Raw genomic sequence first — 14,299 nt, forward strand, 5'->3', positions numbered from 1 at the left:
CTCAGACACGAAGATAACCACACGTTTGTTCATTCTCGAGGCCGACTTTGTCAGTTTTTGTCAGTACCGACTATGTTTCCTGTAGAGATAACGAGATCCTCGACGCTGACGTCGTCGGGCGGGACACAGACGATGCCATGTTTTCTTGTTAATGCTTCAAATGCCGAATAACGGGAAAATGAAGTCAGGTTTAGGAAGGGGGTGGAGGGGTGATTGCTCTCGTGCAGTAATAAAATACGAGCCGAGACAGGTTAACAAAGGAAATAAACAGCTACAGTGAGGAAAAAACGATCAGTTGAAGGCCCGGGGATGGGCCGCCAACTAAAAGCTATCCACAAGAAGCTGTGGGCTCTCTCTCTCTCTCTCTCTGAAAAAGGTATGCGAGGAGAAAACAGGGGGATGGGGAGGGGATGGGATGGACCGAAAGGCAAACCGTGAAATAACAAGGGCAAATGGGCGGGGTGGGGTGGGGTGACGACGGCGCGAGGGAAGGCCGAAGAGCGAGGTCTAACGAAGAGGGAGAGGGAAGAGGGGAGGGTGGGGGCACAAATAACGATGCGTAGAAGGAAAACAAAGGAAGGAGGTGAAAAACGATGCGAAAGGGGATAGGAAGGCGAAAAAACAGGGCAGATCACAGCTCACACATCCACCATGATACTCCACTAAACTCAACTCACCAACAGCCAGCAGGGGGCGAGAGAGAGGGAGGAGAGGGAGAGGAGAGGGAGGAGAGGGAGAAGAGAGGGGGGAGAAGAGAGAAGAGAGGGGGGAGAAGAGAGAAGAGAGGGGGGAGAAGAGAGAGAGAGGGGGGAGAAGAGAGAAGAGAGGGGGGAGAAGAGAGAAGAGAGGGGGAGAAGAGAGAAGAGAGGGGGAGAAGAGAGAAGAGAGGGGGAGAAGAGAGAAGAGAGAAGAGAGAAGAGAGAAGAGAGAAGAGAGAAGAGAGAAGAGAGAAGAGAGAAGAGAGAAGAGAGAAGAGAGAAGAGAGAAGAGAGAAGAGAGAAGAGAGAAGAGAGAAGAGAGAAGAGAGAAGAGAGAAGAGAGAAGAGAGAAGAGAGAAGAGAGAAGAGAGAAGAGAGAAGAGAGAAGAGAGAAGAGAGAAGAGAGAAGAGAGAAGAGAGAAGAGAGAAGAGAGAAGAGAGAAGAGAGAAGAGAGAAGAGAGAAGAGAGAAGAGAGAAGAGAGAAGAGAGAAGAGAGAAGAGAGAAGAGAGAAGAGAGAAGAGAGAAGAGAGAAGAGAGAAGAGAGAAGAGAGAAGAGAGAAGAGAGAGAGAGCGAGAGAGAGAGAGAGAGAGAGAGGAGATATATGCAACGGCTAGAACCGACAGAAAGGGAATCCAAACCTCAGGCACACTTTTATAGCCCTGGGGCAGGGTGGGGGGGGGCACAAAGAGCCGCATGTCAGATCTTACGAGCTGGCCCCATGCCATACATTGGGGGATTCCCCAGCAGCCTCACCATTTCTGCTGCCCAACTGGATATGCACTAGGTTGCCCTTCTGGCTGTTGCCAGGAGTGAAGCTCCGCACTTAAAATGAGGAAATCTCTTCCACCCCCATCCGGAACAAACCCCACATGTCCAAAAATGTCCATGGCACAAAGTCAGGGAATGGGGAAATTATTGCAGGGGGGCTGTGTGGTGTCCTGATCCTTATACCGGTCATGTTCGGGTGGAGGGGAATGAACGAGGATTAGGGAAGCAAAATACAGTTGTTGGGAGCATGATCACCTTCACTTAAGGCATGAAGACGTCGATGTACTTGAGAGAAAATTGTTTAATGTTTACCAATACATGCGGCCGCACGGAGAGCAGCAAACACCAGGAACACCAATTAGCAATTGAGGTTACAGGGAAAGTGCTCTGCTCTATCAGTCGAGCAACTCTCTTATGTATGGTTCTATCTTGGACAAATGCTTATCTCACAATTGTCCTTTCTGTCAACCCGACCAGCTGCCTTTAGCAACTGGTTTATGTCCAACAACCATGAATCAAGCAGGTAACGAGGAAGCAAAGTCACTCCCGAACGCTGCTAACAGCATTCTTGTGGATTACTTAAGACTGACTCCATCTTTATCTCTACATACAGCATTCCAATGTTCCTTTGTGAACAGCAAGCAGGAGAGTAAGTCAAAGTCTTGGGAACAAACAAAGCTAATAAGAAGAAGGTACAAATCCCAACACAGTACAAGGTTAGACGGCAAGAAATTACAGTACAGGGTAGACATCCATGCAGACGAACAGATAAACAAGGACTTGGTGGGTGTTTAGACAAGAAATGGGAACTTGTCATGCGCTTCTAAAGCCATGGCTTCGGTGAAGCTTCTAAAATGCTGGTGTTATTCGCACACGTTGAACAGCCGCATGACAGCAAAACAATGCACGCCCTTAGTGATGACGGCAGTCAGGGCACACGTCATCACGTGCTAATATTGTTATCCCAATGTGTTGAGAGGGGGTGTAAGATACCCAACCCAACACATTTAATTACACAATAACCCCTCTATGGAAGGCGCTATTCTTAACGTACATTACGGAAATAACTATTCATAGAGGCTACGTGCTGTGTGCATTTCAACTTTGGTATGCAGTTTATTAAACCGCAACAATATATTGTTACGGCCATGGGTACTGAGTGTATTATAAGGGGGTTAATCACCATTTCTCCTCAGAAGAACTGAACTTGGGGCCACCGTTCACAATTAACTTTGTGGCGCAGTGCGTTGCCTAACAACCACGAACGCCAATCAGTTAACCATGAGTTCCAGTGTCCACCATCTAATTTTCCGTTTAACTCGAGGTCACATGGCCTCCTGACCGGGGAACACGCCCTCAGCGTTGCACCAATCTTATCTCGATTAGATCTTAAGTAATGCGGCCGAGCATTTACCGCTGGTGCACGCCGACTAAGACAACTTAATTAGTTTGGGAATTATAATCTCCCAGTATATCTAGGTTCGGACAATGCTGGATCAATGGAAGGAAATGACAATCATGGACAGGTTGAAATGTCGACAAGGAATTTATTATTAACAAGAAAAATAAATGAACTGAAGGATTTTATTTCCTTATTGATTAAATGGGTGAATTCAAATCAAATGTTCAATCAACAAAATCATCTCAATCAAAAAGAACTCAAGCATTTATAGAAAAAGGGACAAAGAGCAGATGCTTATCACTATGCCTTACTTAAACACGCAACATGGGCACCCATCAGACCATTCAGGGGGGAAAAGAAATCTGGTCTCAACTTACCACGTCAGAAGTCATCATGCGTCGAATTAAAATAACTCAAAACGTGTAAGCGGGGCTTCGTCTGCCTTTTTGAATGAGCTCTCCACAGCTTGACTCGTTTCTGTTGTAAGCGCTTTGCCTCGCCATGCACCCACTCGCAAACAGGCTCCAATACTAATCGATGTCACGTCGTCATTCCCAGGAACTAGGTCAGGTCAGGTTAGGTCAGGTATGGGAGCATGCACCAGAGCAGCGTGTCGCTGCGTCCACTTTTTGCCAGTACTCCAGGGGCCTCCGTCTGGCCATCCCCCAGGCAGATGCCTGGCCCATCCCCATCTCCTTGAGATGCTGATCAACCTGCTGCAACCACGAGGCACGTGGTCGGCCCATTGGCCTCCTCCACTCATGAGGCTCCCTCGCTGAGAGAATCTGGTGAGCAGGATTAGCGAAAGAAAAACGAGCCACATGTCCATTCAGCCGCAGCTGACCCTCACGGACTATGCAGGTAACAAATCTCATTTGAGTCTCTCTCAGCAACTGCTCGTTGGACACAAAGTCTGACCAGCGATAGCCAAGGCTTCCCCGAAGAGACCTGGTACCAAAGGAATTAAGTCTCCGTCTCAGATCCTTGGTCAGAGGCCAATTCTCACATCCATAGAGCAAGACTGGAAGCACCAAGGACCTGAAGACTCAGACTTTCGTCCTCCCGCACAGGTACCGGCAGCACCACACCACATTATCCAGTGAATCCATGACTCACCAGGCCCGACCCAGACGTCTATTAACCTCTGACTCACAGCCAGCAGAGACATGAATATCACTGCAAGGTAAGTGAATCTCTCCACGACATCAACATCCTCACCACAAACCAGGTTCCTCAGGAACCAGGAATGCCAATAACCAGTCGGATCGAGCAGAATGCCTTGAAAACTGAATAAGGTATGTTTTAATTTCAACAAAATGAAGTGCTTGCTTGAGTGCTTAAGCCACTTGGCGAGTGCTCTCCAAGAAACTTGATTGCTGAACACACCCCAGATTCATTTTATGCTGACGAGGATAAACATCTATACCATGATGTATTTCAGCCATCTCGATGATTTGAATCTCTCGCAAAGATGAATAAAGCATTGCAGTGAAGTCTGATCCAAATAATTTTAAAGCAATATATGTATTTGTATATTGTAATCAGTAAACCAGTACACATATTAAATGAATGGCAAGCGTCCAGTATGAACAGGCGAGCATTGGGTGGCTTTGACACCATCTTAGGTTGAAATTTAAATTTATTTTGAAAAAAATCATTTGTTAATTTCAACGTCACTCCACCAATGATATACCCAAAGGAACCTCCATGCCAAATATCAGCATCCTAGTACACACATTAAATGAATGGCAAGCGTCTAGTATAAACAGGTGAGCATTGGGTGGCTTTGACACCGTCTTAGGTTGAAATTGAAATTTTTAACATCATTTGTTAATTTCAACTTCACTCCACCAATGATATACCCCAAAGGAACCTCCATGCCAAATATCAGCATCCTAGTACACACATTAAATGAATGGCAAGCGTCTAGTATAAACAGGCGAGCATTGGGTGGCTTTGACACCGTCTTAGGTTGAAATTGAAATTTTTAACATCATTTGTTAATGTCAACTTCACTCCACCAATGATATACCCTAAAGGAACCTCCATGCCAAATATCAGCATCCTAGTACACACATTAAATGAATGGCAAGCGTCTAGTATAAACAGGCGAGCATTGGGTGGCTTTGACACCGTCTTAGGTTGAAATTTAAATTAAAAAAAAAAAAATCATTTGTTAATTTCAACTTCACTACACCAATAGTATACCCCAAAGGAACCTCGATGCCAAATATTAGCATCCTAGTACACACATTAAATGAATGGCAAGCTTCTAAATAACTTGCACCACAAACTTTAACATTTTTACGCTCACGCTCATGCCGGGGGTATCGCTATAGCTCTCTGTTCTTCGAACAGGCGAGCTAAAAACCTCCATTTAATATACAAATCGCTCATCCCTTTATTTGGGCGGGGTAAATTGACAACCAATTGCTAAATACAAATAACCGGGCTAACGTACATGAAGGAAATTGTGAATATGAGACTTCCGAAGGTTTTCTTCCGAACCCTTGGGGATGGAGTCAAAGCAGCTCTCCACTCAGTGGGTTTGAAGGCATCTTATGCATGCAGTTTCATTACGTTTTTAATGTACAAGATTATACAGGTTTTATTGTGCAGTACTGTACTTACAATAATTAATATCAATCATTGTCACAGTATGGGCTCCATCATTCAGATGCAACAACCGATTAATTATTGGAAGTACTGCACCACAAAACATGTATATTAAGAGATTAAGGACCGATGCTTTACTGGGGAGGGGGTAAAGCAACTTTGAGGCCACCCTGTACATTGTAGCAACATTTAGAAGGTTGTGGCAAGGTTTGCGTTAGTTGGGAGCCTTCTGTGGAATCTCCGATATCCTAAATAAGATCAATTAATTCACCGAGGTTGGTAGGAGGTTTATTTTATTATCCACACACTTTTTGAACCCCCCCCCTTGAAAAAACCGGAGGTTATTGTAATCGGCTCTGTCTGTCCGTCCATCCATCACGCTATCTCCTCCGAAATGGCTGTGCTGAAATTTACCAAATTTGGTAGTTATGATCAAGACATTGGGAAAAAAAATCTTTAAAAAGGTGCGAGAGCAGGGCAGTATCATTTTTGGCCTTGTTCCTATGGTGGAGTCTAAAGGTCAAAAATGCAATTATGGGTACATACAAATGCAATCAGCATTTGGGGGTGCATGGAATATGTCATTAATTTTTTGGATTTGACCAAGTTATGCCCCGAGGGGACTTAGAAATCACAGCGGTCAAATTGGGAAAAAAAATTCAACTTAAAGTTTGATATTGGGTTAATCCTCATGGAACTTTCTGTGACCCTTCAACTTTGGTTAAGGTGGAGAGTGTGGGGATTTGTGATGGTGAGCCATCGGCTTCGCTCTAATTTTCCCTCTCCTGTTACTCCTTTCCAATTGAACTCCTCAAATACAGGCTTACTGCACACCTTGTCCTTTTTTTTTTCCTCCAATTTGCAGAACTCCTTTCCTGAGGCTGTTCAATCATACTTTTCCCTGCAGGGCATCAACTTGATTGTACACCACGTCCCCCATCGCCACAATTGCTTCAACCCTCATTATCCCTACCTAACTCTGCCCTCTTACTTACCTCCACTTTTATTGTTCATCCAGTCCCTCGCTCATTTTGTCCATGTGACCCCACTCAGTTCATTGCCTTTTTGTAAGATCAGAGAGCTTACATTAAATAAAGTTGAAATAATATAAACTATTGCATGCTTTTTCAAAGCATGATCATGGATCCCAAAAAGGCAAGACATGGTTGCCTCTAAAGAAATTCATTGGAGTTACAGTTGCTGATTAATGGTCCTGTACATTATTATAGAATAGTGGTCCCCAAACTTTTGATCCCACTGGCCGCATTCACTACTCCCAAGGATGTTGGGAGCCAGAAAAAAAAAATTGATGCATTTTATTGAGAAACTTGATACTGTCACACAGCGTTTGTGTTGAGAAATCGATATAACGTTTGGGGTTTATTGGAGTATTGTTTTTTTTAATTTTAAATTTTATATGTATTCGATCGATCGATTGTTCACGCACTGCAATTCTGAACAAATTTCCATTCGAGGTGTAATTAATTTTAAATACTGACGCAAGATGCCGGAAGGTAAAATCAAATTGATTTGATTCCTCCCGGCGGTAAGCGGCATTGTGTAAGGCTTTTCAGGTCACGGTGCCGGCCGGCAGTGGCATGGTGTAAACCCCTTTAAAATTGCTATTGGAAATGCTTTTTGATTTGAAAGTCCTCGCGGGCCGCAGTATAGGGCTCCACGGGCTGCATGCGGCCCACGGGCCGCAGGTTGGGGACCAATGTTATAGAAGGATGTAAAATGATAATTTGTTCAGATTTTGTACTTGTTTTTGATGTTTATGCCTGGTCTCCAAACTTGGTTATCTCATTTGCTCTGGCATTACTAAGTAAAAGTTAGCTGCATCAGGCTTGGTTAAATATTAGCATTCAGTGTTGTGAAAATTGAGAGAAATTAAAACAGCTTATGTTATCACTTTGGTTTCAGGTACTGTATAAATACTTTCAGTGGAGAATGACAGGTCAGGGTCAGGTATGGGAGCATGTGCCAGAACAGCAAGTCGCTGGGTCCACTTTCCACCAGTATTCCAGGGGCCTCTGTCTGGCCATCCCCATCTCCTTGAGATGCCGGTCAACCTGCTGCAACCACTAGGCAAGTGGTCGGCCCATTGGCCTCCTCCACTCACGAGACTCCCCCGCTGAGAGAATCTGGTGAGCAGGACCAGAGTCAGGAAAATGAGCCACATGTCCATACGGCCGCAACTGGCGCTCACGGACTATGCAGGTAACAAATCTCATCAGAGTCTCTCTCAGCAACCGCTCGTTGGACACAAAATCCGACCAGCGATAGCCAAGGATTCTCCAAAGAGACCTGGTACCAAAGGAATTAAGTCTCCGTCTAAGATCCTTGGTCAGAGTCCAAGTCTCGCATCCATAGAACAAGACTGGAAGTACCAAGGACCTGAAGACTCGGACTTTCGTCCTCCCGCACAGGTACCGGCAGCGCCACACCCCATGATCCAGTGTAATCCATGACTCCCCAGGCCCGACCCAGACATCTAATGACCTCTGACACAGCCAGCAGACATGAATATCACTGCCAAGGTAAGTGAATCTCTCCACGACCTCAACATCCTCACCACAAACAGACACAGACAGGACAGCAGCATCCAAGATGTCATTGAAAGCCTGGATCTTAGTTTTGACCCAAGAAACCCGTAATCCCAGCGGCTCCGACTTCTCATTCAGAACTTTGAGGGCCCACAAAAGGATATCTAAAGTCTCCGCAAAGATGACTGCATCATCTGCGAAATCAAGGTCCGAGATCATGACATTCCCAAACGATGCACCGCAGCTTGATCTCTCCGACATCCTCCCGAGAATCCAGTCCATACAAGTGCTGAAAAGTGTGGGGGCCAGTACACACCCCTGACGAACTCCATTAACAACTGGAAATAAGTCAGAGATGGTACCACCACATCTCACAGCACTCTCAGTACCAGAGTAGAGTTCAGACATCATATTGATCAGTTTTGGTGGCACCCCTCGAAGACCAAGATTCCTCCAGAGGGCACCCCGATTCACTGAATCAAACGCTTTACAGAGATCAACATTGGCTGCATGCAGCCCCTGCCAAAACTCTCGCCTGTGTTTGGTGAGGACCCGAAGAACAAGGATACGGTCAATTGTTGACCTCTTTGGTGTAAAGCCTGACTGTTCTGGACGCTGGTGCTCAAGCAGATGGTGGTGAACCCTATCAAGAATAATTATCCGAGTAAAGACCTTGCCCGGCACTGAGAGCAGCTTCACCCCTCGGTAGTTGTTGCAGTCTTGGCGATCACCCTTCCCTTTCCAGAGAGGGACAACAAGGCCCCTCTTCCAGTCAGTTGGTATGATACCTGTGTTCCAGGAAGAGCACAAAACTGCATGCAACGACACGAGTGCAGCATTTCCACCAGCCTTGAGAAGTTCAGCATGGATGCCACAGATCCTCGGAGCTTTACCCCCATTTCAACTGGTTCACCGCAGCCCGTGTTTCCACAAACGAAGGAGGACTACAATTGATTGGAGGAACTGAGCACTCCGGTAGACCCTGCAGTTCTGGATCATCCTCCAGTGACCATCAACGAGGACATGGTACAACTGCTCAAAGTAACCGGCCCAGCGGGCATTCACTTCAGACTCCTCTGTCAAGAGCCAACCACTCTCTGCTCGAACTGCAGTGCTCCCAGGGATGGGCTTGGATGAACGCAATGCGCGAATTCCCCTGTAAGCGGGGTGAGAATCACCTGTCCACAGGTGATGCTCTACCCCCTCACAGATTCCTCACACATAGGCCTCCTTGTCCACCCTTAGTGCTCATACAGTTGTACGCATCAGCTCCCTGAACAGCTCAGCTCTGCCATTCAGCCTGGCCCTGCGACTCTGGTCAATGGTATCCAGTGTCCCTTGAGATAAAATTCTTCTTTGGTCTGCGGTGAGTTCCAAGACATCCACCGGCAACATCAAGGACGGTGGTGTTGAAGGCACTCCACAACTCTTCAGGATTCCGCAAAGCACCCAGACCCCCCAAATGTCCACTCAGCCTGTTCACAAACTCCTCAGCTACCCTCTCATCCTTGAGCTTGCCAACATCCAGCCTAGGCTGGGATGGTACCATTCTCCCGGATTTAAGGTGCAGCTTTAGAGTTGCTACAACAAGCCGGTGGTCAGTATTGAGGAACTGAGCACTCCGGTAGACCCTGCAGTTCTGGATCATCCTCCAGCGACCATCAACGAGGACATGGTACTCCAACGCTGGCGGTGTGGCAAAGGAGATTGACGAAGTCCAGCGATGAGCTTGTGGGTGCTGAAACCATGAACCAGCCACCCTAAGTACATGACTTCTTGCAAAGTCAAGGAACTTAGTGCTATTCTGGTTCATAGTTCCTGACCCATGGGGCCCAACACGTCTCATAACCATCCCTATCAGTTCCAGTCGATGGATTGAAATCCCCAAGACAAGAAGTATATCACGTCTGGGGCACTGCGCAACCACAGACTCGAGTGTGGCATAGAATGCATCCTTCACAGTGAGATCACTTGCTTCAGTCGGAGCATAGACAGAGCCAGGGAAATGACACCTAAGGAGTGACGAATCCTTAGTCTCATAATATGCTCGTTCACCAGTGTTACCTCAATTATCATTGGAGTCAGCTTCTTGGACACAGCTACAGCAACTCCTTGGGTATGGTAACCATCAGAACAACCAGGCCAATAGTAGGTGTAACCACCCACCATTATCTCGCCGCAATCCCGTCTCCGAACCTCAGAGAGAGCTGCAATCCCGATGTCCAAACGCTTGAGCTCAGATGATAACAGAGACAGGTGATCATCCTCTCTTAGGGATAGGACATTCCAGGCACCCACCCGAAGGGACCGCCTCAGGTTAACCCAAGGAGACCGCCGTCTGTTGGACGACACCTCAGCACCACTCCGACACACTCTCCCACAATCTGACCCAGGAACATACATATGATGTATGTTACCCTATGATTTCCCTCCTATCATCAAAGATTGGGGGGTCCTGAAGGCTTTGCCCCAATCCCGTCATCCGGTGAGCTGCCCTGCGAAGGGAAGCTGCACAGGAGGTACTCCCACGGGAGTGGGTTTTCAGATTTTTTTGCGTTTTTGTGAGAATGACAGCTAGTTTAATACCAAACTAGAAGGGCACTCTGTAGAGCACATACCTCCGCTACGTGATGCCTGATCATCGAGAACCTATCAGGCCCAATACATTTTTGAACTATCATGCTATATATCGTTATTAAAGTCCCATCTCTCAATGGTGAAGAATCGCTCAGAAAAACAACACATCAGATCCAGATCCGGATCTTCACCAAAATTGAATCAATTCTTCCTTGTCACCAAGTTTCAACCGAATCCGTCCACAACCTTTTGAGATATCCTGCTATTTATCATTTTTGGCCCTATATCTCAATGGTGAAGGATCACTAAAAATTATAGTGGTCAGATCCAGATCTTCACCAAACTCGAATCCATCCTTGTCACACACCCAACCTGTGCACAAAATTTCATCCGGATCTCTCCACAACTTTGAAATATCCTGTACACAGACAGACAGACATAAAGGGGGTGAAAACATAATCTCCTTCACCTTCGGTGGCAGAGGTAACAAGATTGTCCCACACAAAGACATTGTTTCACATTCTGCTCATTCTCAAGTTATTGTTACTCCCAGTAACAATGCTTACATTTCACAATGTTTCAGGATCTCTCTACTATTGACTCGGTTCTATTTTGAAGTGCAGCACCGTTTAAAGGCCATCTACATATTTACACCTTTCCTTGTATGACCTTCCCTAATTGTTTATTGTCCTCAATCTACCCCTACATGAAATATGTTGGGGAAAATAGTCGATAGGTTATGACGAAAATTGCTGAGATTGTCATAGTTATAAAGGCAGGTAAACATGCACATTCTTAATTGTATGGTTTATTGCATTCGAGTGGCCAGCATAACGAACACTTAGAGTAATAAAAATGAGCTGACCAAAGTTGGTGAAGTGGTTGCAATGCAAAAGAGGTCCCCAATTCAAATCCAAATGTCCCCATTTCCACCATGGTAGCACAGACACCCTGTGTTAATATTATACTTGCACTGTCATAACCACTGGCCCAAAGATGGTGCCAACCATAATTTTTTTTTTCAACCTTCATTTATACATCTTTTAGCAAAAACACTTTACCACCATTACCCTGACTAATACCTGTTGAAATTTGCATCAACATTCAGGCATGTGACAAGACCTTCACAGTGATGGCATGGTCTACATTATACCCCAAGGCAGTAAAGCCTGCTTTGGGGTTCATACATTCAAAGATACTGCATCCCTTTTCACAAATCAAATGTTGCATGCAAATCTCATCACCCTGTGCAATTGCTGGCCATGTCAATATATATATATATATATATATATATATATATATATATATATATATATATATATATATATATATATATATATATATATATATATATATATATTTTAAACCAGCAGATGTGGGTGGAAATAACCATGAGCAGCAAATCACCTCCTCGTCCTCATCCTCCTCCTCTGCCACCCCCCCCCAAGTATTTTTTGTTAAAGCATACAATTTTTTACAAAATATATAGCAACAAGAAGAATGGAAACCAAAAAAAATATCACAGCAATGACTTTCCAGGAATTATACTGGCAACATCAGACTGTTTGATTACACCGAGAAGTGATCAACTGATGAGTGGAAGTGACAAAGATAAAGTTCTTTCTTCATACCATTTCACCCTGCAAGCTTCACTCATGATAATACAGTCATCTCGCCTGCCGTGTCTTTAATTGTATAAAAAGACTAAGAAAACATGAATAACGTTAAAACCTAACATTCCATCCGGATAGATTTGAACAACTCATTGCAAAAGTCAAGTGGTGATATTTTCTTTGTGGTCCTTTTGATCACCAACTTCCAGCACACTTCATTTCCTGCCAAACAAATAAAGCAACCAAAAGTATTATCTATAACTCGAAAGAAAATGGATACACCAAAGAGCAGTCACGCGTGATTATAGCAAGCAATTTCAACACACAAGTGCACAAAGTCTATTTCAAAACAAAAACAGATGACGCTGTTGTGTTTGCCAAGGGTGATGAGCCCATTATCAAAACAGAAGTTAGTTTCTCGGAAAAGATTGCCAAGTCATTAAATCCCCATCATTATCAGCATTCTTGTCACCTCCCCCCCCCACTCCTTCACCCCACCCCAACCACTGCAACAAGGTCGGAGACAGGGGCATTAAAATGAGAGAAAAGGTCGGAGACAGGGGCATTAAAATGAGAGAAAAGGTCGGAGACAGGGGCATTAAAATGAGACAAGGTCGGAGACAGGGGCATTAAAATGAGACAAGGTCAGAGACGGGGCATTAAAATGAGACAAGGTCGGAGACAGGGGCATTAAATTGAGACGAGGTCGGAGACAGGGGCATTAAAATGAGACAAGGTCGGAGACAGGGGCATTAAAATGAGACATGGTCGGAGACGGGGCATTAAAATGAGACGAGGTCAGAGACGGGGCATTAAAATGAGAGACGAGGTCGGAGACGGGGCATTAAAATGAGAGCCGAGGTCGGAGACGGGGCATTAAAATGAGAGACGAGGTCGGAGACAGGGGCATTGAATTGAGACGAGGTCGGAGACAGGGGCATTAAATTGAGAGAAGAGGTCGGAGACAGCGGCATTAAATTGAGAGACGAGGTCGGAGACGGGGCATTAAATTGAGACGAGGTCGGAGACGGGGCATTAAATTGAGAGACGAGGTCGGAGACGGGGCATTAAAATGAGAGAAGAGGTCGGAGACGTGGCATTAAAATGAGAGAAGAGGTCGGAGACGGGGCATTAAAATGAGAGAAGACGTCGGAGACGGGGCATTAAATTGAGACGAGGTCGGAGACAGGGCATTAAATTGAGAGACGAGGTCGGAGACGAGGCATTAAAATGAGAGAAGAGGTCGGAGACGGGGCATTAAATTGAGACGAGGTCGGAGACAGCGGCATTAAATTGAGACGAGGTCGGAGACGGGGCATTAAATTGAGACGAGGTCGGAGACGGGGCATTAAATTGAGAGACGAGGTCGGAGACGGGGCATTAAATTGAGAGACGAGGTCGGAGACGAGGCATTAAAATGAGAGAAGAGGTCGGAGACGGGGCATTAAAATGAGAGAAGAGGTCGGAGACGGGGCATTAAATTGAGACGAGGTCGGAGACAGGGCATTAAATTGAGACGAGGTCGGAGACAGGGCATTAAATTGAGAGACGAGGTCGGAGACGAGGCATTAAAATGAGAGAAGAGGTCGGAGACGGGGCATTAAATTGAGAGAAGTGGTTGGAGACGGGCATTAAAATGAGAGACAAGGTCGGAGACAGGGGCATTAAAATGAGAGAAGTGGTTGGAGACGGGCATTAAATTGAGAGACGAGGTTGGAGACGGGGCATTAAAATGAGAGAAGTGGTTGGAGACGGGCATTAAAATGAGAGAAGTGGTTGGAGACGGGCATTAAAATGAGAGACAAGGTCGGAGACAGGGGCATTAAAATGAGAGAAGTGGTTGGAGACGGGCATTAAATTGAGAGACGAGGTCGGAGACGGGGCATTAAAATGAGAGAAGTGGTTGGAGACGGGCATTAAAATGAGAGACAAGGTCGGAGACAGGGGCATTAAAATGTGCGACTGACCATCCGACAATGCACTTTTGCGTACGTGATATTTCAAACACCGTCACAAGATTTAGCTTTCAAATTACACAGATCTACTTCTCATTCCACCTAAAAGGCAAGGGACCTA

At 45.5% G+C, this 14,299-nt stretch overlaps 1 protein-coding gene and 1 long non-coding RNA gene across 6 annotated transcripts in view; one reads left to right on the forward strand and one right to left on the reverse strand.

Moving 5' to 3' along the window:
* Nucleotides 1–14,299, forward strand: part of LOC147016861 (uncharacterized) — a 54,891-nt gene that overhangs the window by 16,818 nt on the left and 23,774 nt on the right. The gene's annotated exons all lie outside the window — the stretch shown is intronic.
* Nucleotides 11,403–14,299, reverse strand: part of LOC147016862 (mucolipin-3-like) — an 83,566-nt gene continuing 80,669 nt past the window's right edge. For all 4 annotated transcript variants that reach the window (XM_085845979.1, XM_085845980.1, XM_085845978.1 and 1 more), the window contains exon 14: nt 11,403–12,445. In XM_085845979.1, coding sequence (XP_085702105.1) covers nt 12,444–12,445 — 2 coding nt within the window. In that variant the 3' untranslated portion in view covers nt 11,403–12,443. The remainder of the gene's footprint in view (nt 12,446–14,299) is intronic.

Source organism: Eptatretus burgeri, chromosome 11, assembly GCF_056783735.1.
Source record: "Eptatretus burgeri isolate ZD-2024b chromosome 11, Ebu_testis_v1, whole genome shotgun sequence".
Lineage (NCBI taxonomy): Eukaryota > Metazoa > Chordata > Myxini > Myxiniformes > Myxinidae > Eptatretus > Eptatretus burgeri.